The 25,441-nt window shown below is 47.2% G+C and overlaps 1 protein-coding gene across 5 annotated transcripts; it reads right to left on the reverse strand.

The window, feature by feature from the left end:
* Window positions 1-317: 317 nt before the first annotated feature.
* HIPK1 (homeodomain interacting protein kinase 1) lies at window positions 318-25,271 on the reverse strand. 5 transcript variants are annotated; one of them, XM_054294005.1, is made up of 16 exons: window positions 25,177-25,271; window positions 23,145-24,222; window positions 17,865-17,988; window positions 15,781-15,900; window positions 14,978-15,064; window positions 13,960-14,144; window positions 13,510-13,672; window positions 12,929-13,151; window positions 11,992-12,113; window positions 10,306-10,440; window positions 7,681-7,820; window positions 7,355-7,537; window positions 6,641-6,856; window positions 6,148-6,386; window positions 5,678-5,826; window positions 318-4,837 (listed from the first exon to the last, which is right to left on the reverse strand). In XM_054294005.1, the coding sequence occupies exons 2-16, from the start codon at window positions 24,218-24,220 to the stop codon at window positions 4,352-4,354; spliced, it is 3,648 nt and encodes a 1,215-aa protein (XP_054149980.1). In that variant the 5' UTR covers window positions 24,221-24,222; window positions 25,177-25,271; the 3' UTR covers window positions 318-4,351. The 5 variants fall into 5 exon arrangements, with proteins under 5 accessions (XP_054149980.1, XP_054149983.1, XP_054149979.1 ...); XM_054294008.1 differs by having other exon boundaries at window positions 318-4,573; window positions 7,681-7,823; XM_054294004.1 differs by having other exon boundaries at window positions 7,681-7,823.
* Window positions 25,272-25,441: the final 170 nt, after the last annotated feature.

Below are 25,441 nucleotides of genomic sequence, written 5' to 3' on the forward strand. Positions count from 1 at the left end.
TGGATGGATGGATGGATGCCGCAGCTCAGTGCCCTGGATGCAGCTGAGTCAGGCAGTTCTGTGGGCACTGGTTGTGGGCTCCAGGGCTGTGGGTAGGATGATCTGAGCAGGGTCTGATCGGAGCTGTGATCCTGTGGCAGAGCGAGTGTGCCACCTAGTGCCACTGCATCCCAAATCCGCATCCTGCATCCATACCCTGAATCCACATCCCAGATCCACCCATACCCTGGATCTCCATCCCACACCATCAACACCCCATTCTGGATACCCCCAATCCCCTCTCCCACCCTCCTTAACAGACCGAGTGACCAGATGAATAGAGTACAGAAAATTAACCCTTTTTATTGATGCATTGCAATTGTTCTACATTTTTACCATATTATGTAGAAAATACTTAAAATACAAGCTACTTTGTAAAACCAAAGACAAACATTGAATCCAAAGATAAACTATGTTTTCACAATGGACCCTTCTCCCATATAGTTAGTATTAAATTTTTAAATATCTATTTCTTTTGTTAAAATGATTTTTACATACCCCCTAAGTACATCAGCAATACAAACATAGATCAGTAATTGTCAGAAACTACCTGTATCTAGCGGCTTGTAAAAAGGAAGAGCACAACCATAAAAGAAAGTTAAATTTTACACAGTAACTAGCATATCAAATACATTTAATAAAGTAGGAATTCCATTGCAATATCAAGGATTCAAGCAGAAATACTAACATTACATATAATGTACTGCTACATGTAGTGAGATAGATATAGTTCAAGCTGAATCTGAAATCACACATTATATAAAGTTTAGCAACAAACAACCATGTGGACATGCGGCACCATTCAGAAGTTTAAATAAAATTTAAAAAAAGAAAGCAGGGCTGTGCCAATCCTGTCATTTAGAAGCAATTTAGTTTCATGTACTAAAAGAAATTGCTGAGTCAGAGGTAAATTACTGCATCCCATCAATTAGGTGCTAAGCAGGAAAGCCTCAGGAGTTGCCTCTGCAGGGGCTATCACAGCTGCAAATACAGGTCAGGTAAGAGAAAACTGATTGAACAGCTCAAGAATCACACAGACAAACCTAGCTGGGACCACGAGCTGGCTATCAAATATTCCAAAGGTGAATCCCAAACTAGCTGTGAAGGAAATTAAAGGATGCCAATTCCTATCCAGAGATAGCAGACTTCTCTCCAAAAATGTGTAGCAGGCTCTGACAATGAGGACAGTCAATTCTTGAACCCAATTTGAGGCTGGATATGCAAGGGAAGAAGGGATGTATGTCCTTAGAGCAGAACACAATACACCTAAATTGGGCATCACATCCTGGGGCCAGACTGGGAGGCCCTGGCCCTGCTGGGGTGGGGTTTGCTGTGTATCACAGAGGAATTCTGGGGTAGCACTTGACAGCTTGTTCCAAATGCAGCACGTTTGATTTTACCCACATCATTTCCATCTCATCCTCCCCGTTCCAACACTTCTGGGAACTCGGGCAGTGGAGGAGATGACACCGTGCTTTGGGAATACATTTCATTGCGATTAATTGTGTCCCAAGGTCCTCTAAATGGACATTACAAGCTGCTGTTTTTAAGGGAAAGTGGGCAAGTTCTCAAAATTATTAGCAGATTTTGCTAGAGGTCTTTTTTCTTTTTCCTGTTAGTGAAGTGTTTTCCATGAAGTCCTATTTGTGAAACGGGGAGCTGGAGCTCGGTTTGCCTTTAGGTGGAAAGGCACAACTCTGTACCCAAGAGGTATCTCAAGGCAAGTACTGAACACAAGCAATGTCAAAAAAAGCAACAAAGTGCCTACAGCAACAAACAGCATCGTTTGCAGCAACGATGTGGCACAGCAAGGTTGGTTCTCTACAAACACACTGAACATCAACGGGGGCTAACGCTACCGCCCAGCTCCACACCCGCAGCCCTCCCTGGTCCCTCCACCTCAGGCCAGTCCAGGCTTCCTTCTAGCAGGAACGTGGGCTTGCAGAAATGGCTCGGGCATTTCTTGCCACAGCCAGGTCAGGACTGGCCTCCTTCCCACTGGGACGGAACATAAACTGGGGTTCAAGGTTAGCAAACCTCTTATTGCTGCAGTCACACGACTGCTCAAACCAGTTTATATCATCCTTTTGGACAAGATACTTTATGTGTTAGATGAGAAATAATTCCTGGTACAAGGGACCCAAGAAAACAAAGTGTAGTCCAAAACCTGCACTGATTATCCAAAGTGAGTATTTCCTCTGAACACTAACTAGGGCTACAGCTGACAGACCTTCCCAACAACTCCACACTAGCAGTAGCTATAAAACTTTTTAATGGTATTATGTGCTTTACAGCAGGCTCTCTTTGGTATAAATATTCTATCACCAAGCTAGCAATATTTTACACGACACATCTGCTATTCCTGTGGGGGAAGGTAACGCTACACTAAACCTAATAAAAGTGATTGCACGTTATTTAATCACTTCTGCAATATTAGACTAAACATTCCAATGCATTCCCAGCACTACCTTATCCGAAATGCACTGACAGACACTAACAGTACATGTGCCATTTGAAGGGAAAGCTTCGAGGGGACGTCGCTTCGCTGGGAACAAGAACGGAGCTGGGATGAGAGCGGTGACAGGGAGAGGGCTCTGCACCATCCTGCTGCTCTGGCTGGGGGAGCTGGGTGGGTGAATTGCTTCAATTCGACGGGGGCTTGCTGGTCCCTCGTAAGGCAAGCTCACTGTAAACTCTAGTCACACTACATCATCATTTAAGGCACTACAATAAGGGGACACACCAAACAACTCTTCATCACACATACCTGTGCAAAACAAATCCAAGGTATCCTTTCCTCTCGTGAAGCTCTACTCCTCTCTCAGTGCTACAGTGATGAGCTCTAACCATTGCATTATATCACATACATTCCAACATGAATCAATTCATTTTGGTTTAAATACAAAGGATACAACACTTCCATCCCCAGGAACGTTTAAGAATTAGACAAACACTAAGTACAGAGTTCAAGTATAATCACTACACATTTTGATTACAAAGACAGAACATTTGGGGTTAGCAGGAAGTTTTGCTTGTTATATTTTTCTAATCAATATGTACATATTTCATTTTCTGTAAAATATTAAAACACCACCAATACAAAACTTCTAAAATAGTTTTAAATTCAGTAATAAACTTTAAAATCTGGATTTTTTTTTCCTTTTTTCTTTTTCTTTCTCTTTTTTTGTCTTGTTTTTTCTTTTTTTTTTTCCTTGCAATTCCTACATGCACGTACTGTTTACAAGTCTTATTAAGAGCGCTTTAGAGTAGCTGCTGACATATCCAGGAGGATACGCTCACAGGAGTATAAAAAGCTGTACACATCAATACAGTGATGTTTCATTGTATTTCAAATTTATCTCCCTCCTAAATGAATCACGTGAGGCAAAAACATTAAGAAAAACAGAACAAAGCAAAGCCCTGTGCTTCTGTGAAGGAATCCAGCTCCATTATAGGGCCAGCATCTAATAAGCTGCAGAAACCAAATTTTAGAGCAATGCTGCGTTATTCACTCTCAGCTGGAGACAACAACACCACCCTGACAGAGCTGCTGAGCTCTGTCACACAGTGAGATCCTGAATACAGTTTGAACCACTTAGAAGAATTCTGCAACGAACACAACAAAAATTCAGCTGGGTTATGGAGAATGTTCCAGAACACAAAGCAGACTCCAGGGTTTACAGGACTCCTGAATGTATCGTGTTGCTGGCATAAGGCAGCTGCCTCTACCAGTCCTTAAACAAAGCAGAGGAGTAAACAAAATACCTTTGACAGAAACATATATGGAGATGTAATGGCTTTTCAGAACCAGCAATTTGTTGAAGACAAAGTGAATTACAGAACAGATGTCAAAATATTAAATCTGATTTTAAAACTGCCCCAGCAACGTAATGAGATAAACATGCACAGTTTTAGTGGCAACGTGGATTTGTGCAAGCTGCTAAAATAGAATCTGCAAATCTGTTTGTTTAAGTTACACAAGTTAAAAAAGACATCAGGATCTGTCTTCTGAGACACTGATTTGACACCCCTTTTGATTAGCACAACAGAACAATTTTAAATAAACGTGACCATGAATTTTTTAAAAGCATCTATAAAAAGTAAGTAAAATTTTAAAAACTTAATTAGTGACCCTCGTACTGGTAACAAAGCATGCTGCTCAGTTAGTGACTGAACTCACCAGAGACATTTGGGAACAACATACAACCAGATCAGGGAGAAACACGAACCAGGCAGTCACTCCCAGGCAAAGGTTCACCTGAAATCCTCTCCAGCCTCTCAGGCCCCTCGCAGGACAGCGCTTCACCGGCAACTACAAGTAGGAGTACTGGTTGATCTTGGTGGGGCTCAGCGGGTATCCAGTGTAAATAGCAGATCCTCTGGAAGCACCAATATAGGACTGGGGAGCGAACTGGTGTTGGTACTGGGCGGGGGGGACGTTGGCAGAGGTCAGCAGGCTGGGCCCCACGCTGACAGGGACCTGGTGCACCAGGGTGCTGGGGTGGGCAGCGTAGGCGGCGTGGCGCGACGAGCCCTGCGGGGAGAACAGGTGGGCGATGGACGTGGTGGAGCCCAGCGTGGCAGCGCTGCTGGGGGCATAAGTGTACATGTGGGGCTGGCTGGACAGGTGGGCACTGGCCGTGGCTGCTGCCAGGTGGGGATGCACTGGGCTGCTGTGCTGGAACGTGTAGGGAGCCTGAGAAATCGTTGACGTGAGGGGGGCCACGTAAGCCTGCTGCCGGCGTGGGACAGCATTGCCGTTTCTCTCCTGGGAGGCCAGCACTGTGGTTTGCTGGTTCTGCAAGGGGAGGGAGTAAACGAGGTTAGTGGTCGTGCTCAGGTGAGCAAGGGGCAGCCAGAGCCCCCTGATGGACACCTCCATCCCCCCTGACACTGCTGCAGATCCTCCCTCGTGACGCCCTCCCGCAGATCTGAGGTGACTGCACTTCCATGGGGACAAAGGTGACACTTTTCCTCTGCAATGGGGCAAACTGCCACTCAGGGGGTACCACAGCTGGACAAGTGAGGGCAGGTCCTAGATCTGGCCCAGAACTCCTCACACATCTACTCCTCTGCACGTTGGGAGGGTGGAAGCAGGGCTGCCCTGTTTCAGCACCAGAAAACCTGTCTGGTGCCCATGCCAGAAGGGAACTGCAGGGGTAACAACACTCCCTCCCTCTCCTCTGCAGTGTGTCAAAAGTCCTGACACAAAATGAAGTGAAACCAATCTTTGAATTGAAACAGCCAAAGTTGTCGGGTGTCAATTGTTAGTGTGAGAGAGAAAATCCAGTCTTAACCTGCTGGCTGGAACTCTGTGAGGTCTAGAGAAACGTAAAGAACTAAAGAATTTCCTCATACTGTGCCTTCAAAGTTACTCTAATTCAACAGCTGGACCTTGATGTCACCCTCCTGAATGGCAAGAAGGACCTGCTCTAAGTCAGGTGTGACAAGGACCACAAAGAGAGACTACGGAGACAACCACACTTGTCCTACCCTGCACCACCCCAGGACAGAACCAGCTCCGAAGAACCAGCACTTGCAACTACTGATCCTGTTGCAAGCCAGCCTTCCTCCCTGCCTCAGAGGTTCCTGAAGCAGCTGTGAAGCAGCCCCAGGGCAGCAGGGCAGGTGAGCTCACCTGGCTGAGGTTGAGGGGCTGCACGCCGTTGGTGACCACGCGGTGGGAGCGGTACCCCGTGGGTGTGATGCAGCATCCTGACGACTGCCCGCTCACTGAGGCCACTGGCTTGCTCTTGCTGCTGCTGCTGCTGCTGCTGCTCAGGATGCCTGCAAGATGCCACAAGCTCAGTGCACTCCTCCCCTTCCCACAGCTCCAGGCACCAAACTGACTGTTTCTGTCACAGGGGCTTTGCTTCAATTACAATATCAAATGTGACTAAAAAACCATCACGAATAGTTATAGATCTTCCTAAGTGCAGCCAAATGTAAATGAAAGGTAAATCTATCAATGACTATGAAAACAGACCAAAGCTTTCAGAACAGCAGCTGTGAAACCTAAAGCTTGTGGAAAGTCCAGAACAGTGAGGATGAATGGGTCCCAGGGACAGGAGAGCACTGAGCCCTGGCAGAGCACCCTGAGATACCCACCTGAAGCCTGGGTGGCCACGATGCAGTCGTTGAGCTGCATTTTCAGGGGTGGGACGATGATGGTGCGGGAGCTGGAGCTGTCAGCAGCAGCTCTGCTGGGCAGCTCCAGGGCACCCCCAGTGCTCCTGAGCGAGGACAGGGAGTCTGGGGCATAGGGGCTGCTCAGGGACGAGTCCGAGTCAGGGGAGTCGTTGACGGTGACGTAGCTGATGACGTTGGATCTCTGCTTCATACCCAAACTGCAGGGGGAAAAAGGACAAAATTCAAATGGGAAATGTTCTAGCTTTGCCCACCAGGTTACAGATCTCCCTCTGGGATCTCACACCCTCCCTCCCTGTCAGATAAACTCGGATTAACTGCAGGCACAACAACCCAGAGATGTGATGGGGAATATTCTGTCTCATGCGGCTCTTCTGAGCCTGCCCAGGGCTCACACACCGTGTCCCCCCCTGTCCCTGATGCTGAGCCCAGCAGAGCCCAGTGACCAGCCCACCTGGCAGGTTTGTACTTGCTGTCCTCCTCCTCGTCGGTGTCGCTGCGGATGGTGATGACGCTGACGGGGGGGCTGGGCGTGTCGGGGATGACGATGGGCTGGTGCTGCTCCTGCACCGGCACCAGCACGTTGGAGGAGGACGAGGCGGAGCGCAGGGGGCTGCTCCCAATCAGAGAGTACACTTGGGTGGGCACAGGCTCCAGAGACGAGCTGGGCCTGCAGGGAGAGCACAGCAGGGTTCGGCTCCAGCTCAGACAAACAGCATGAGGAACACACCGGCATGAACATGGATACATGAACAGAACCTCAGTGCACACACTCAAACAGCAAAGTGCCACAGACACAGCCAAAGGCACTCAGGGATGCTCTGAATGGGACTGAGCCACCTGAACATTGCCAGAAACTGCCACCCCTCACTCAACACCTCTGTCACTTGCACTGCTATGGCACCAGCACCCCAGGAGTGTAAAACCCCTCTGTAAAACCAGCAAAGCATTTGGTCAACCATGTCCTTGCCCTCACTGAAATTAATAAAATTTAAATCAGTGACAACAGGCTTTTTCCAAGACATCTTTAAATGCAATTGTAGCATAATAAAGTTACACCCTCAATGCCTCTGTGATCAGAAGATGCTTTTTTCCCACCAAAAAGGCAAGCTCCACAAACAAACTGTGGCCTTTCTAGGACTGGGAGAGGAAGCAATGGAATCCTTACTTGGCTGTGCTCGGTGCTGGCTGCTTGTTCTTCTTTGCTGGCACATTGCTGCTCTGCTGCTGCCTCACAACATGAGCAACCCCAACGTTCAGAGGCTGTGCTGTGGCCAAGGTGACGTGGTTGGTCAGCAGAGATGGCTGTTGCATGAGAGTGCTGTACTGATTTCCATGGGAATGTGCATTCCTGGGGCAGAGAAGAAACAAGAGACCCAAACCCCATGACTACACCGCAGGAACCGCGAGCCCCTGAGGGGAAGGGAGACACTGTGGGCTCTGTGATGGATGCACTCCCACTTGGCAGGGAGCTGGAGCTCCTGCAGGCCTCACCTCCAGTCAGCCAGCTGCTGGCTGCTGCCGATGGTCTCTGGGATCACAGCTGCAGGCTGGACAGAGTTGTGCAGAGCAACCCCTGGGAGCTGCTGCCAGGTGGAAGGGAGCAGGATCTGCTGGGTTCCCCCCGGCCAGGCCTGCTGCAAAACAACAAACACAGACACGAGGATCACTAGGCTTCAGCTCCTGCAGGGGCAGGCAGAGATCTGTCCAAGCAATAAATGCACCAGGGTGGATTGTTAGCTTGCAGAGATACAGCTCATCCTTGCATGTTTTCCCAAGGACAGGAAAATCAGAGGAATGAGCTTCCCCAACATTTTGCTGATCTCTTTTATCACTGCTGTCACCTGGAGAAAACAGTGTTTACATCGTGCTGCACATGCAGCCAGGTATTGCACTGCCAGGTGCAGCAGCAGTGCTTGGGACTCTTTCTGAATGTAAACTCACACCAATGTTCTGCCGAAAGGTCCCAAAATATGAAACCAGTTTGGTCCTTTCTGCTTTTCTGCCTTGCAGGGCTCACACTGAGAGAGCTGAGATGGTGTCATTATTGTGGAAATTCACCCACCTCAGCTGAAGCATTCAAGAAAAGCCACATTGAGAGATAATTTGGTTACATGAAGGCAGGTTCAATTCATTAATATTACCACTGTCCCAAATAAATTTGACAGCATAATATTTCCATGGTTTTGATAATATATGGCTTTCTCTCCTGCAGCTTAAACTGCAAAACTTGTTGTTTCAAATTCAGTATTTCTGCAAGTAACAGATCCACTCAGTACAAATAAATACCAGTTCCGAACAAGAAGCCTTCAAAGCAGAGAGCTGCTAAAACCTCTGCCAACATAAGCGGAATAATAATAATAATAATAACAATAACATTGAAAAAATGAAAAATAAAAAGAGAAATATGTTAAAAGTCACACCATGCGTCTTTCCAAAAGCCAACACCTGCACAAGACAAAGCAGAGAGTTTAATACAGCAAGATTTAAATTCCCAATGAGAGGCAGAAATCGGGCCTTCCAAGCGACGAACTGTTTTGACAGAGGAAGGACAAAAATATGCAAAGCTTAGCAAATGGCTAATGCAAACTCAGGGGAAGCAGCAAGGGAGAAGTGTTGGAAGCACTAAAGGTGAGCAAATTCACGCCAAAGGCTCCCAGAATCCAAACAGAACTAGTTCAAGTCCTCCAGAGAAACTCAGAATGCAGGCTCAGAGTCTGGAGACAGCCGGCTCTGATCCCCACTGCTGTACAGGGGAGCTGAACCTCAAGTCCACTGCACACACACACAGCAGAACAGAATTTGCCTGTTGAATCAAAGCCCAAATACACTTTGGAGAACATCACTAACAACTCACTTGTGTCCCAAGCTCTGCTATAGTCACCCCTTGCTGTTTTTGGAGCCCAGATTGCAGCCTTTCAGCAATCCAAATTCAACAGGAGGAAAAAAGAAGCACCCCTGGGTCTGTTTAGCTCAGAGCTGTGACCAGGAGAGCCCCACTCTCCTGCCTTCCCATCCCCAGAAGCAGGGAGCAGCTCACTTGGTTCACGAGAACTCAAATGAGTGGGTTTAAATTTCAGGACAGGTATGACTCGAGCAAACTCCACTTCAGCAGAGGTCTCCCTCTCGGAAGAAAATGACATTCAAACTACAACTTTAAAGCCACAAGAAACAACATGGTTCACACAATGGAATGTGCTTTGAAGGACATGTGAGGATACCAGCGCTTCAGTGCACTGCAATGTTTTCATAAGCTTCACTGATCTGATTCTGGAGTTTTACAATGACTTCTTTGTGGCACTTGCAAAGTTGTTCTGATGCAGGTGCCAGAATACAGAAGAGGACAATTTGGCAAACGTACATTTCTTAAAGGTGTGTTCATTCCTTTCCCCCATCCTTTTTTAAAATTGTTCCAAATGACCTAAAAGCTAGCTCTTGCCATTTTGGATACTAGGGCTCACCTTTAATTTCAACCAAGAAATACATATCAACTGAAAGTATCTGTGAGGAACAGAATCTTTATCTGGATGAAGCAAGCTACGTGCAATTGGCTATAAATAACAAGAGGCCAGAAAATTATTGTCAATGTTCAACAGAGGTTAAGAGAAATCAACTGCCAGAGCAATACATTAAAGGATTTGCTGTCATTAGGGATTTTAGCCTGTGCTTAATGACCTGAAACATTTCTCCATACAAATCAGCTTTACACGTGTTGCAAACAATATATGGAGCTAACTTGCCAAGTAGGTCAAATTCTGGCCATCCAGGTACCTGTAGCAGAGTCAAGCTAAAGACTGATTCCTTTGTATTCCACAATCAAAAGGCAAAGATAGGAGAGTAAGTGAAGAACAAGAATGATTACAACTCTTCTAGGGTCTAGTTTAGAAGAGCTTTCAGTACTAGGCTAGCAAAGGTAATAGTCAATGGATCTGGATTCTTTACAGAGCCACACTAAACGTCAGAGTCAGACAGTGCTTCAGCAATGTTGGGGAGGAAAACAACAAGACATTAAGATGTAGCAAGAACACAGCCACAAGATGGCACATGCTTCCATGCCCTCTGCAAGTCTAAGTTAAAACAAAAACTCAGTTAGTGAACACAATCAAGGGAGGCAATTACCAGTACTGCAGCCGTCTGTTCGACCAGCGCCGGCCGGCCGGCTGCGCAGTTCAGGGTAAAGGGCACCGCATACTGCGGCGTGATGGTGGCTACTTGAGGATGAAGAGTTGCTACCATTAGTGGTGTACAGCTTCCCTGAAATGTAGATCAGGCAGTGAGTGAAACACACGAGCTGAGGCAGGTCAGTGCGGGTCGGTGCGCCGGGCAGGGCCAGCGCGGAGGGAAGGGACGCCCCGACACCAGCACCGACACCAGCACCGACACCCAGAGCCTGCACTGCTCCACTGGCACCTCCAGGGCCCCCAGGACAGCACGAGGAACTGGCAATCTCCAGTCCAGGGACACAGTTCAAAAGTCAAAACAAGTTGGGGAAAAATTTGGGGACAGGACCTCTCCGATGACACAGTTCAAAAGTCCAAATGTGCTGGGGAAAAACTTGGGGAGGGGATGTCTCTCTGATGACACATTTTAAAAGTCAAAGTGAGCTCAGCTACTGGCACTTTACTGGGTCCCAGAGGGCAAGTGACAGCCATGCTGCACTAGCCATGGCACAGTGCACCCTGGGCAGCTCCCTGCACTTGCTGTCAGACCTTCAAATCCACACACAGAACGCTTGAGAAAAGGTAAACTATGGGATTTCATGGAAGGCACAGCAGGTCTTTGGTGTCATGAAAGAGCAAAGTTATCCATGATGAAACCACCCAGACATGTATTAGTCCATCAAATGTCTAATTTAAATTAGATTCTTGGTGTACAATTTGCACTCTTGGATTCAGGTGGGCCCTCAAGTGGGTTCTGCTTTTTGGATACTGTGACCTGTATCATTAATGCTAAAGAAACCAGCAATCACAGAATGCTACCTAAACATTTGTACTGAACAAACTAAAAGTTACTCTTCTACAAGGTCTGTAAGTACAATATGCTGCCTGAAGAGTAAAACTAACAGAGTATGTGTTAATGCCAGCAGAAACTAAAACTATGCAAATAAATAAAAATGCACTTAATTATAAAGGCAACTACAAATTTTCAGTGAATAAAACTTGTGAATCACCATGCACTTATTATACAATAAAGGATTACTTTTTGGAAATTAAAATGAGTTTAATTTATGACACAGTACTAATATTTAAAACAGCATTTTTAGAATAATTTGTGAATTTTGGTATTGTATGTTGCTTAATCTGCAAACTGCAGAAATAGATATGTCATTGCTACACAGTAATTCACACTAAGAATGTAACTAGCTGAGGATTCAGAAATAATTTTGTTGATTTAAAGATGAAATTTTAGCATGAGTAATCTGTGTTGTCACCTCTATTTACCGGGATCTCACTTCTCACAGCAATTATTTCTCCTGCCACGTTTTTAAAGTGTAGGCAAAAATGACCAGCACTGCCCTACAGGCAGTGTCCATGCCTGTAAAACACAGCCTGTTTTTAGCAGCTGAAAACCACATATTTATTTCTATTATTAAATCAAACTCCTAAAACCAGGGAGCCACATGACATAAAATAGTTCAGACTTTAAATATTCCAGAAAAACAAAACAAAACAAGAAAATACTCTCTTAGAAGTGACCTGTATGTAGCCTTTCAGTGTGTCCTGAGAACCCCCTGCTCTCAGGCAGGTTCTCCTGGATGGTGGAATTGCAGCTGAGCCTATGAGGGGTTTGGGGTGGATTTTTTACCTGTGTGAGAACTCCAGACTGGATCTGCAGTGGCTGTGCTGCAGGTGCTTGTGGCACAATTGGGACAGCATTTTCCATCCTGACTGGGAACCCAGAATGCTTTGTAGTTGCCTGAAGTCCAGCTGTGGAGGACAAGACACATCACTGAGCTGCTGCACTATTCTTTAGTTTCCAAAAATCACATTCCTACTAAGGATAGGGTAGGATAAAGGGGTAGAAAAGCTTTGACAAAATCCCAGCAAAGCACCAGCTGAACATCAACTTCTGCACCCTGGGATCTCACAGGGCTAAGATGGACAGCTCAGCTCTGTGGAGTCTGGTTTGCACAAACAGTGACCCAGACTCCAATTCCAACCTGCCTGAGACAAGTTTGAAGTTCAAGCCTTACACCATCAGTTCCCATGTCACAAATAACCCTCCAGACTAAGACAATCCAGGAATCAGCAGAACTGCAGAACCCTGAGGATGAACAGAGGCATGAACAGAGCTGCCTGTGCTGAGCTCACTGACCCACAACCTGTGACAACCTGCTGGTGGCAAAAACCTGCATCAGGGCTGTGAACTGAGGCTCAAACACCAGATATTTACTGTTGAGATAACAAACACAGCAAGACACACTGATTTTCAGGCAGGTCTGGCTCCTCTGCTCCCTGCTTTCTGTGGAATGCTGCTGTGTTCAGTTTGGGGGGAAAAACTGGTTGAGCAAGCAGCTGGAGCCTGCAAGCCAGGCAGGCAAGGTCCTGTCACCTGTTCCAGCAGGACCTGGAAGGGAATCAAGCTGCCTGCACATGTCTGACCTGGTTCTGCACCTCCACCTGATGCAAGAGCCCCGTGAGACACCCACAGAGAGCTCTGCTTTGGTCAGGCTTTTCTCAGCTTGGTCCAAATCACAACTTCTCCTGCCTTAACAGCATCACACCAAGCGTTCTTGGCTTACTTTGAAAAGCAGGGGGACACACAATGAAGGTCTGCTGGAAGGGGTCTGTCTGTGTGCAGATCTGGGTGGTTCCAGGCTGCAGGGAAACGCTCTGCTGAGCCACTCCTGCCACTGGGGCTGCAGAGGAGGGGTACAGGGCAGACTGGTAGTTGAGCAGGGAGACGTCTGAGTTGGCCAGGGAAAGAGTAGCAGCAGCAGTGGAATTGGAAGCCAACACACTGGCCTAGAAAAACAAACAAAAAAACCACTTATCTCCTGTAATTTTATCTCTCTTTGTTATAAAACAAACAACAGGAACCACCAATATAAAACTGGGAGGAAAGCACCTGGAAAATGTTTGAGGTAAAAGGCTTAAGACAACACAGAACAAAAAACATGAATTGCACCCAATTAACTTATGTTGTTGAACTGACAAATTTTCAATACATGAAGTAAAGAGATTCCTTGGCCTGAGTTTTGGGAAATTAGACTTTGAGACAAGACTATGAATTTTGGAGAGTAGTTTAAATTTTGGCCTGAAGGCACCAAATCAGCCTACTCCTTGTCTTTGATTAGGATAAAACAGGTGGAAGATGCTGTACCTGGTTGTGTACTGTGTTGAGCTGGTTGTTAAAGCTCATTGTCAGGTTTGTGCTTGTGTTAGGAGCAACGTGAGTGGTGAAAGGGCTCTTGATCTGATTCACTGTATCATACATGTTCACTCTTCTCTTGCAGATCTCCATGTTCTGAAAGCAAGATTTCACACTGGAACAGAATGACAGAAGGAAAACATCAGATTTGTAAAAACAGGACACAGATGTGACAGATTCCCAACTTTATGCACGTGCTTTAGGTTTGGGTTCTTTTAAACCAGCAAAGAATGTCCTAAAACATGAAAAGGAAGCTTATGAACATTCCATTCCTTACACATGCCATTGCTATTTTCAGATCAGCCAGGAACTGCAGCAAATAGCCCTGACAGAAAGCTGGGAAGTGCTGCTGTGTGATTCCAGCAAATCCTGGAACAAAACAGCCCATGCAGGGGAGCTTACTGGTTACTGTGGGGGAAGTCCAGCAGATGTGCCATTGTAACAAAGGAATGGTTCAAAGTCTTCAGTGGAGTAATTCTCTTATCTGCATCAATTGTCAGCATTTTCTTCAACAAATCAATGTATTCCCTTCGGTCAGCCTTCTCTGCCAACATGTCGGTCCCTTCTAAGTCTGTAGACATATTCACCTGGAAAATCACATGGGAAAAATCACAGAAGCATCAAATTAACTGCTGCCTAACAGTTCAATAATGCCACATCACACAGAAATAGTTATTAGGCATTTCTGCCTCTTAGCCAGACCAGTTTCAGGTATCACAGTGCTAACACTGCCTTTCCCCTGCTCGTTCTAGGAGAGAAAGTCAAACTTGCACATGGAGTTCTCTTCTCAACAGGGAGTTGGGTCCACTCAAAGGGACCAACCAGGCTTCATTCTCCACTCACTGCCAAAATGCCCTCATGTCTTGGGGCAATCCATAAGGGGCTGGCAAGCCAGAATGATTCCACCTTCCCTGCACAGATGTAACCTGATGGTAACAGCTACAAAAGCGACAGAAAATTGGTATTTAAGATTTAAGGCCTCGTGATATTTAAACCACTCAGATATTCCTTCATTTTACCTCTGAAGGGAGAATGAAAACAAGAATGATCTGTAGTTCTTGTCACTATTTCCAAAGTCTCATAAGAGGTTTAATCCTACTAACACATTTGAAGGGGCTCAGCTCTCCTACTGCTCTGCTACACTGGGAACAGGCTGGGCACACTCCTGCTAACACACTGAGGCATAAGAAAACACAAAACATTTCAAACAGGTTTATAATTAACATTTTCACTGGTTTTAATCCACTGATTTCTGATGCAAATTGGCATCACTGTAAACCTCCATCAGTGCTCTGAACTGCCAGTCAAAGAGGTGCTCCAGCACAGGAGCCTCATTTTCAGAGATCCCCAAAAAAATGAAAGTTACTAAATTATATGTGGAGAACTAATGAGTTATCTGTGTCCCAAGAGGCCCACACACCTGCGCCATATCATCCAAACAGTTGAATATATATTTCCGAGCTTCTTTTGATTTTATTCCTGTTTCCAACTCATGTTCTTCTGGGGTCTATAAAAGAAAACATTATTATAAACTGAGATATTGAGTATTGATAAGGAAAAAGCATCAGGAAACTGCTGAGGCAGATGATCAATTGCTGCTTTCAGACACACCACACACCAGCAGGTCAAACCAAGGAGCCCTGGGATCCCATTCCCCCAGCTGGAAAGATCATTCACTGCAAAGCTGAATTAACAACAGCATGACTTCATTTCAAGGCTGCCTTGGGTAGTGCATTAGCCAGAAGAACTGAAGGTTTCTGATTTAGAAAGAGGCTATAAATATTTTAAATCCCTCTTCTACAAAGAAGAAAGGCAAAATTCCCTTCTTTTTGCTGCTCAAAGGCAAAGCAGGCCTAAATCCCATTCTCTCCTATCCTCCAACCCAAAACCAGATTCCTGATAAACTAACAAGCCCATCACAAAATACCCCATATTTTACTGGTTGGATTGTCAGGAGGTGACAACAAGATGACACACTTCCCTGGGAATGAGCAGCCCATAATGAGCAGCCATTATCTCAGTGAGGAACACCCACCCTTTGCTGGTGCCATCATCCCTGCTGCTTTTGTCAGAGCTCTGCACAGCTCCTGCAACCTCAGACCCCAGCCAGACACGCTCCAAAGCCAATCCTCACTCAGTGTTTGCACAGCACCCAGAAATGGGTGGGAATTTCTATCAGATCCTCAATGAAAAGAGAATTGGGGGTGGGAGAGACAGACAAACCTTGAGCCTCCACAGTGGGTATCCCAAATTTGGATCTCTGTTAAAAAACCTGCTTGTTTTCGTTCCTGCACTGAGAAGATACTCCGCTGGAAGGCCTTGAGTTTGTGAAATATAACGAATCTAGGAAAGAAAATGACAAAAGTGAGGACTCCCACCATAAAAACTCACAGCTAATGGGGTAATTAACAACCAGGTTTGTTCACAGCTAATAGGAAATTACCTGTAAAGAAAGACTGCCCAGATATGCAAAACTGCAAAATTAAAGGGACCATCTCAAGTATTTATAAAGCCACTTTTGCAATCAAGCAAAAATTTCAGGTTTTAAATGCATCTTTCTTATTTTATGGAAATATTTCTTGCTAATGTATATGCAAGCAGACTGTAGGTTTTTAAGACTTTAAACAGTGTAAGAAATAGACATTTTGAGGGAAAAATACCACAGAATTTATCATGTATGTATAAATAATTAAAGGCATGATTATCTAAGCAACATTGCTGTGCCTGCCTACACAATATGCTAGGCACACAATTTCAGAATAACATCGTGGCAAAGCTCTCACTGACCAAGAAACCAAATATCCTCAAACATATTTACTACACTTATTTTTACATGTTAACAAAGTGGCTCAGAATTTTGGAAGATGCACCTGAATCCTTGAGGTGATATTGATAAGACTCTGGTAAAAGGATAACAATTAAAAAGCTGTGCTCAAAAGGAAAGCAAATAGCAAATGTAAAAAAACTTCACATTGTTAAGGTAACTATGCCTTGATCAAACCATCAATTACAGATCATTTACAGCTCTTTAGCATTTCTTATTTGCCAAAGTCCTGCTATGGCACTGTGACAAAACAGGGCACTGTCACAGCTTGTGATCACATCAATTTATGGGCTCACTTTTCAATTAAGCCAAGGTGGATCCAAATGCCTGCATGTGGGTATTTCTTGTATCTACACAACAGTTCAGGTAGCAGTTCTATTTTTACAGGACAAACTTTTGCTTTACAGCCAAAGGGTGTTTAAAAAAAAAGCTGTAAATCCCATCCCAGCCCATGAACTCATTGCTGGAGAGGTCCTCTCACAAGTTCCACCTCAACTTTCACTTGCTGCTGCAGAATCTCAAAAAAAAAATGAAAGCCAAGTCATCTTCAGTCTTCAAGGGAAATTCAGACACCAAAATGAACCCCATGAAGTCACACCCCACAGAGGGCTGCAAAATCCTGTCATTAAGCAATGGAAAAAGCAGCTCCTCCCCAGCCACCTACACCAGCAGATAAGGTTCTCAGAAATTACACAAAACTCAGTGCACAAGGAAACCACCAGGCCCTACCTCAGCTACTTTCTAACTCATTGTGCTCATTAAGGTACCACTGTGCTTCCTTTGGAAATTTACAGTGCTGGGAAGACACATGTGAGACACTTAGTAAGTTTTCGTGTATTTTATCACATAAGGAAAACCATACCAAGCACTGCAACAAGATCCCACCGTAAAAACCCCAGTGGAAAAGCTACTCTGAAAAAAACCCCTCTCACAGACTTTTTGTCCTTTTATAGGCACTGACTAGGCCAGGTAATAATGCCAAGTGTCCACAGAAAGGACTAATTAGTTCAAGATGCCTCTCAGAGTCTTGCCCTTGGATTCCAAAGACAGCTTGAGGCTCACACTTTGCATAAAAACTGAGGCTTGCTGTAGGTATTAACAGGGCAGGAATGATAGGCTTGCTCTGTCCCCACATGGAAAAACTGCCCTCATGGTGAAATTACAGAGGGTGTTTCACACCAGGACACACACACCCCGCTTCTGCTTTGGCAGGAAGGGGTTGCAACAGCTCTTGGGTTTGGAAACCAGGGGTTAACTGCAAATTGGCCCCTTTTTTTGGACAGGATACACTTAGCTCAAGTGAAAACACACAGAACTCTGTGCTCCCTGCCCAGAGACAATGGGAATATCACAGAGAGAAAATGAGCTCAGACAGCAGCAATGTGCCCTGATGAAAGCTGATGCAGGACATGGGGGTTCAGGAGGGTGTGAACACAGAAAATCCAGGTTTCATGGGAAGACCCATGCCCCCCAGTGCTCTCACCTGGTCGTACTCAGATGCTCCTGGATACAGAGGCCAGCCCAGAAAGAGCTCAGCAATGACACAGCCCAGTGACCACATGTCAATGGCTTCACAGAACGGCAAACCCAGGATGATCTCGGGAGCTCTGGGAAGGGAAAAGGACAGAAAACAGTCAAATCTTCTACTCTGAAAGCTGCATTTTCTCCCTGTAAACCACTCTGGGTAAAGCCCCTCCACACACAAGAAAATCTAAAGTGAAGAAAAAAAAACAACTATAAAGTGAATATAAATTATTCACTTTAAAGCAGAAGTTGTTTCCTAGGGTGGCCTAATGGATGCCAACTTTTTTTTTCACTTAGATGGATTCATTTATTGCCACGGTGCCCCTCAGCTCCTAGGAGACCTTTATATCACAGTTGCATAAAGTTACTCCTTGAGTAATCAGTTTAATTACACCTGACAGCATGTGAGGTGTCCCTGAGACAGCACACAGCATCACAAAATTATAAAGAGACCTTCAGGATAATCTAGTCCAGCCTATCCTACCAGAATTGGGCAGGAAAGCTCTGGCAAACAGAGACTTTTCTAGGAGAAGGTCTGGAGACCCCAGGTTGGCAGCTGCAGGAGGCTGCCTGCCTCATGTGGGGAAGGAGAGCACCTGCAGAGCCAGGATAGGGAGCTCCTCAGAGAGCAGCTGGGTTTCTACCAGCTGCTTTTCATGCAGGGTTTGCTCAGAGAGTTTCGAGTCTAAAATGGACGCAGAGAGCCCAGCTGGAGGTTGTGTTTCAGGTTTCTGTGCACTCAACCACACCTAATGCAAAATGTACCTGTCTGGCCCAGCCTCACGGGGAGGTGATAAAAAACCCTCACACTCCAAGCAGGGTTTGCTTCTCTAACAGGTTGGGATTTCAGGGAGATTTCTGTCTGGAGCTGACTCATTACACAGGAGGATGTTTTAGTGCAGCTCCTCACCTACACAGAGTTCTGAAACAAACCGAGGCTGTTCCGGCAGGAGAAATTCTGGTCCCACATTTGCATAGAGAACAAAACCCCAGGTGCTGCAAGCCCCAGGTGAGCTGCTGTGGGAATTTACCCTGGAAAGTACAGGAAATACAAAAGCCTTGAACTTCATCATCAATAACTAACACAAGAGCAAAGGAAGACAGAAAAGGCCTAAACTCCAGGCTATCCATTTCCTGGTCATGCCCCAGGGCTTGTGTGGCATTTCTGCTGTTTCACTATGGATGCTTCAGCTGCTAAAAAAGGCTCTGAAACCAGCTCTGATCCCTCTACAGAATTCTAAAATCCAGGGCTTGCATAATGCACAGGTGTCAGTAAATTTGACACTCACCCTCCTCGACTCCTCAGCCTCCCAATGTTTATCCATGGCAAGAGTGACTCCCCAATTAATCACCCTTTGTGCAGTGGTGACACAGAGACACCTTTTGTTTCAGGTGTCTACACAGGTGTCTCCCAAACAGAGGCACTCAGCCCAGCTGCTCAGGGCACCTGAGAAAGCACAGGATCAGAAAAGGCCAGGCTGGATGGAGCTTGCAGCAACCTGGGACAGTGGAAGTGTCCCTGCCCATGGCAGAGGTGGGATGAGATGAGATTTAAGCTCCCCTCCAACCCAAACCAGTCTGGGATTCTATAAAAAAGATAACCTCACTGTTGTAGTGAGATCACATTTATTCTTTATTATCCACATTTTATTATGTCTGTTCTAAGCCCCCAAACCAGAGCCATGATACACCTCCAGTAATCAGAATAACAGATTGTTCAAGCTAAGACATAATGACACTCTCCACTCAACACTGATCTGTTTCTACCTTCTTGTTTGGCTGCTCCTGGCAGTTGTTGACTTTGGAAAGGTTTCTCACATGTGAAAATATAAATGATTGTGCAAGTACGAGCAGTAGCTGATATCTGAATGCTGACCCTCCTACCAACATTTATATTTTAAGGAAATATGCTAGAATGGATACAACTTTCTACAGGGTAAGTAAGAGGTGCAAACCAGAGGGATCTCTTTCTTCACAAGTAGAAAAAGTACAATTCACACATTTACACCCCTTGCCATCACTTTATGAGCCATTATCAGCAAACTGTACTGCCCCCCTTGATTACCCTGATGTAGAAATTTCCAATTAGAAAGAACCCAGACCTGTCATATAAGGCATGCTGCACTTGGACTGGCAAACAAACTAAAATGTAGTTGGCTTGTGGAATATGCAGAGCATGCTAATCCTTCTCTAGTGTGCTAAAAACTCCCCCCTAATTCCAAAGGAAAGAGAGATTGGTGGCAGTTTGTTGGTCTTTCACTCCAGGATGGAACAGACTCACATATTCCTAAATCTCAACACCACGATGATAGCAAGTTGAAGTCTTGTATTTTATTCCCTACAACCAAATAAATGAACTTCTCATGAGCCACCTGATTTGATTCTGATTGCAGGACAGGGCTGGGAAATCAGAATTTCTCTCATCTCCTTTTACATCACTACAATTAGCAGCCTTATGAGATGTGAGCTGAACCAGGACAGCAGGCAGAGGTCACTTCCATAGCTGCTCTGCCAGAGATTAAAGTGATTTTACCATCTTAAGCTCTTTGAAATAAAATCAACAACACTCTTTGCACAGATGCTCGCTAAGCACTGCCTCCCAAAGCTGACAAACGCACTCAGGCACTCTCAGAAGAGAAAGGACTCACAGCAGCCCCAGAAATCTGCAATATTCCCTCCCAGCATTTCCAAACACTCCACGTTTACACCTGTGCTTGGGGATGGAGGGGACACAGAGCCTGTGCAAGTGCAGCAATGCAGGGAGCAGCAGGGCCAGCTCAGAGCTGGATCAGCAGAGTCAGGCTTGGCAGAGGCACTGCTGCTCCCCAGGCCAGCATGGCTGGCACAGAAGTAGGTCATGGAGCCCAGAGCAGAGGTGAGAAATGGATCCTCCTGCACTCTGCAGCTGCCCCAGGGCTCAGGGCCACCTTCCATGGCCCAAACTGTGCAGTCCCACAGTTTGTGCTCCACAGGCAGCACCAGGAGGCAGCAGCTGAGTGAAACTGCCAGGATGGCTGCACTCACATTTAACACAGGGCATGAGGAAACCCCACTCTGTACAGCAGGGAGATCAGTACTGCAGGAATTTTTTATTTCTGCCCACTGTTTCCTTCCACTGTTCATCCTCCCCAAGAACAAAAGCAACCTGAGCATGGTACTCTCGTTTTCAGGTGAGGAATTACTGCAAGAACGTCCCAGAGCTGCCACAGGAACTGCTCACTGCAGAGAGCTGATCTACTCCTGCTCCATGATGGGCTTCAGAGCCAAAGGATTCCTCATGGGCACTTCTGCTCAGTCTCTGAAGCGTGAGCAGTAGAACTGCCCCTCCTGAGTGGGGTCAGGCAGCAGCACAGTTTCTGTGGAAAAGGGATCTTTCCACAGCAGAGCTTACCCAAGGGCCAGTAACAGGGACTGGAAGCTAAAAGGTGAGCACAGAGAGGTTTATTTTTAATGGCTGACAGAGAACCATAGGAAGAATTGCTCTGTGCTCTTTCATTAAACACAGCACTGAAAAAAATTCCTGCTTGGAACTCATCTGAACACTAATTTAATGTGAATATGGGCAAAGCAATCCAGTTCTCCCACAACAAGCTGGTTTCTGCACCATCTCTGTAAATTCCTAGATTATGGATTTTAGTAATCATCACCATTTGACTAATTACATATCACTAAACACTAGATTTCCACATCACAGCATTCCTCACTCCAGCCAAGCAGACAGTCCAACGCCACCTAATCCCAGGTTATTTGCCTTTCTGGCACAGTCAGTCACCCCAGGGAGCTGCAAGGGGCTGGAGTCCAGTGCCCCACACACAGATGGAGCAGGAATTTCCCTCCCTGCAGCCCCTGGAAGATTCTTATCACTCCTCACTGCTTTTCCTCAGTTAAATCTGTTTTCTGAGATACCAGAAAATGGAGAGCACCACGGGCCTCCCCAAACTGCTTTGCTGACACATGTGGCAAGTCAGATAGAGCAGATTCTTGACCAGTGGTCATCTCTTTCCGTGCAAAAACAACAAAACTGATGATGTATTTAAAGAGTGAGTGTTTTTACAGAGCTGAGGGCACAGGGGACAACTGCACTACAAACAAAAACATACCAATCAATAGTTTGGAATTGGAAAGATTTGTGCCAACAAGCTGAGCAAAGATCATGAGCAATGGATTAAGAAAAGTCTGTATCACATGAAAGGAATGTCATGGAAAGCTGGTACTGGGTGCTGGAGTTAAAAAGAAAAACAACACAAAAACAAAGGGAGCAAGCACACAGGGAGCATGAGGGATGAACAGAGCAAACCTACAATAAGCCAGGCTTAAAAACTGAAGTGAGCAGCCAGGGAAGACATCAAACAGGGCAGAGACACAGGGTGGGGCGAGTGTCTCAGTCCTGTCTGGTCCCAGCTGGAAGGACTAGATACTAGTTCTGAGTTTTGCGTCAAGTGAGCTCACATTCCACCCAAAGCAGCCCTGACAACACAGCACAGACTCTCTGCAGCCCTTTGAAGCCAGAACTTCTTTCTGCATCCGTTTATTGAAGTCTGCTGCTACTTAAATTCAAATACAGACTTAACAGAGCCAAGCTGGAGGAATAATTGAAAGAAACAGCATAGCTTGCTTTACACACAGTCTCTGAGTTTCAATGTCTCTGGCCATAATTTACTTTTAATTCTTGGGCAGGAGTAGGGCAGAAGACATCTCTAATATTGCTAAGGGAAGCAGAGATGTTTCTCACCCCTGCTCTAAGGGAGCTGCAGGTCTCATGAAAGCATGACCTAGCCAGGGTTGACACAGGAAGTCATGTGCTCCTGAAGGGGGTTCAGACAAAGATGAAGAATCAGAAGAAACAAAAGTGAATAGAAATTGGCATCCCTTTGACTTCTCTCCCTTCCAAATGTCCCAGGTTAATGGACTAGTTTCAGATCATAGCAGACAAATTCACTACTTAACACTTCTCCAGTTTGCCACTTCATACAGTGCCACAAGCCAGTGGACAGGATAAAATCACTAAGTGCACTGATCTGGGGGGGAAAGGAAGGTGCTGGGCTGCAGATTAATTAGGCCACTCTAAGGCAGCCATTCTATTTATTTACGCCCAACTTTCAGAAGAAATCTCCAGGAAACATGCAGAGCTGATGATTTCCTGCTGCCCCTCAGCTGGGGTTACACAGGAAAGCTCAGTGTGTGCAGAAGGAGCCCCCATCAGGACCAGCCTGACCTGGCTCGGTCAGGCAGTGCTTACCTGTAATAGCGTGACTGCAGGTACGTGGAGCACACGGCCTTGGACACGTGGCTGGCTGACCCAAAGTCTATCACCTTCACTCTGTAGGGCTGGCGTGCAGGATCCACCAACATGATGTTCTCCGGCTTCAAATCAGCGTGGATCAGACCCAAGCTCTTCAGCTTCATCAAGGCAGTTGCCACTTGCTGCAGGATGGGCCGGATGTACTTCAAGGGCAACGGACTGAACTTGTTTTGCTTCAAGAAATCGTATAAGTTCTGTTCCAGCATCTCAAAGACAAGGCATGTATGATTCTTGTGTTGAAAGCACTCGTAGGAGCGGACAAAGTTGTACTCATCAGCATTCTCACTGCTCAGGCGAGACAGGATGCTCACCTCGATCTGGCCCTGCCGGGCGTACGAAGGGTGGTTCTTCAGGATTTTGATGGCTACAATCTCCTTCGTGCTGCGTTTCCAACATTTGGCCACCTGCCCGAACGTCCCTCGTCCCAGGAATTCCAAGACCTCATAGCTGTTGGTCATAGAGCACAGGATCTCATGCTGGACCAGCTGATAATCTCCCTCCCCACTGGAGCTGCTGCTCTTCGTGGTGACCGTGGTGGTCGTGGCCGCAGCTCCCACCGCAGGTCTGTTTTGCAGCATGAGAGGTGGATGTTCCTCAATGATCTGCACACTACCGTTGCTGTCGACCTCTTCACTTTTCCTTTTTAATCCACATTTTTGGTATGGTTCCAGCAAAGAAACGTTGCTCCTGTGGGTGATGGTCTGGCTGCTCTGGAAGGACGCTGTGGCACTGCTGCCGGTGCTGTCGGCCGCGGTGACCACGATGTGCTCGACGGAGGGAGCGGGGAGAAGGAGGTTCTGGTCGTAGGCAGGGATGCTGAAATTGGCTACCTGATGAGAGGAGCTGGCTTGCCCTTGAGCTGCTGGGAGGTTTTTGCTGTGGGTATAATACTTGTCACTACTGCTCTGTCCTGAAACATCCCAGACAGACGGCTCCACTTTCAGTTTCTTGGCACTGCAGAAGGCACTCGAGGATACTGACGGAGGGGAGAACACCTGCAGCTGTGAGGCCATACCTGGAAAGGAAGAGGAGAACTCGTAAGGGACAGCAGGTAGGTATGGACAAGATCCTCTATGTCACAAAACCCAGAATGACAAAAATCCGGTGTTTTTCTGAGCACATCACTGAGGAAGGGAACCTCTGTAAGTGCTGCCCTAAGGGCATCACCGAGCGAGGCTGTGCAGATTACAGCATCTGAGAAGCACACGGCTCTTTATCCAGCTCTCTAAGGGCTAAAAGAGTCCCGGGACATGACACGAATCAGTCATTTCGGTTGGAAAGAGCTCTGAGATCATCGAGTCCAAGCTGGTGACCAAATACCACCCTGTCACCCAGACCAGAGCGCTCAGTGCCACGTCCAGTTGCCCAAACACCTACAGGGCCGGTGACTCCACCAGCTCCCCGGGAAGCCCGTTCCAGTGTCTAACGAGTGAAGAAATTCCTCCTATTGTCCAAGCCAAACCTCCCCTGGCGCAGCTCAACACTCTGCGCTCTTGTCCTGCCGTTCGTTACCCGGGAGAGCAGCCCGACCCCCACCTGGCTACACCCTCCTTTCAGGGACTTGCAGAGAGCGATAAGGTCACTCCCGAGCCGCCTTTTCTCCAGGCTAAAACAGCCCCAGCACCGGAGAAAACAATGCAGAGGATCGGCGGAGCGCAGAAAGTGGGAAGACCCTGCGAGAATTCCGATCCCGTGCCCAGGCCTGTTTCCTAGGCACTGGAAAAACAGACTCGGTGGGAAACCCAACCGCGGCAGGCCCGGCCTCCCCCCGGGGCAGCGCCCGGAAGGCCGGAGCGGAGCCCGCCGGGAGCGGAGCCCGCCGGACCGGACCCGACCGGGCCGTTAGCGGGGCTCGGGCCCGGCCCCGCCGCCGCCGCCCCGGCCCTCCCCGGCCCGGCGCAGCCCCAGCGCGGGGGAAGGGGCGGGCCCGGGCCTGCCCGCCCCGCCGGGCCCCGCCGCCCGCACTCACCGCCGGTGGGGGGTTCTCAGCCGCGGGCCGGACCTGCCTGGGGGACACGCGGGGGTGCGGAGCCCCGCAGCGGGCTCATCATAGCCCCGCCACGGCCGCCGGCCCGGCCCGCTCGGCCCGCGCTCGCCGGGGGGAGCCCCCAGGCCGCTCCGCCGCCGCCGCCAGGCTCCGCCGCGCCCTCACGGCCCGGCCGGGCTCCCCCCGCCCCGTCCCGCCGCCGCCCCGGGCCCGAGCGCCCCCGGCCCCGCCGCGCTCCCGCCGCCGC

This window comes from Melozone crissalis, unplaced genomic scaffold (genome assembly GCF_028551555.1).
Source record: "Melozone crissalis strain CALT ecotype California unplaced genomic scaffold, PUWL_Pcris_2 ptg000198l_1, whole genome shotgun sequence".
NCBI classification, from domain to species: Eukaryota; Metazoa; Chordata; class Aves; order Passeriformes; family Passerellidae; genus Melozone; species Melozone crissalis.

Bases quoted from the DNA above. Each gene is read 5' to 3' on its own strand.
- HIPK1 (XM_054294004.1), bottom strand. From the start codon at position 24,220: ATGGCCTCACAGCTGCAGGTGTTCTCCCCTCCGTCAGTATCCTCGAGT. The intron at 7,824-10,305 runs GTAATTGCCTCC...GTTGTTTTGCAG, and splicing joins AACAGACGGCTGCAGTACTG to CAGGCCTGGCCGGGGGGAAC. The intron at 4,838-5,677 runs GTGAGCTCACCT...CTCCCCTTGCAG, and splicing joins AGCCCCTCAACCTCAGCCAG to AACCAGCAAACCACAGTGCT.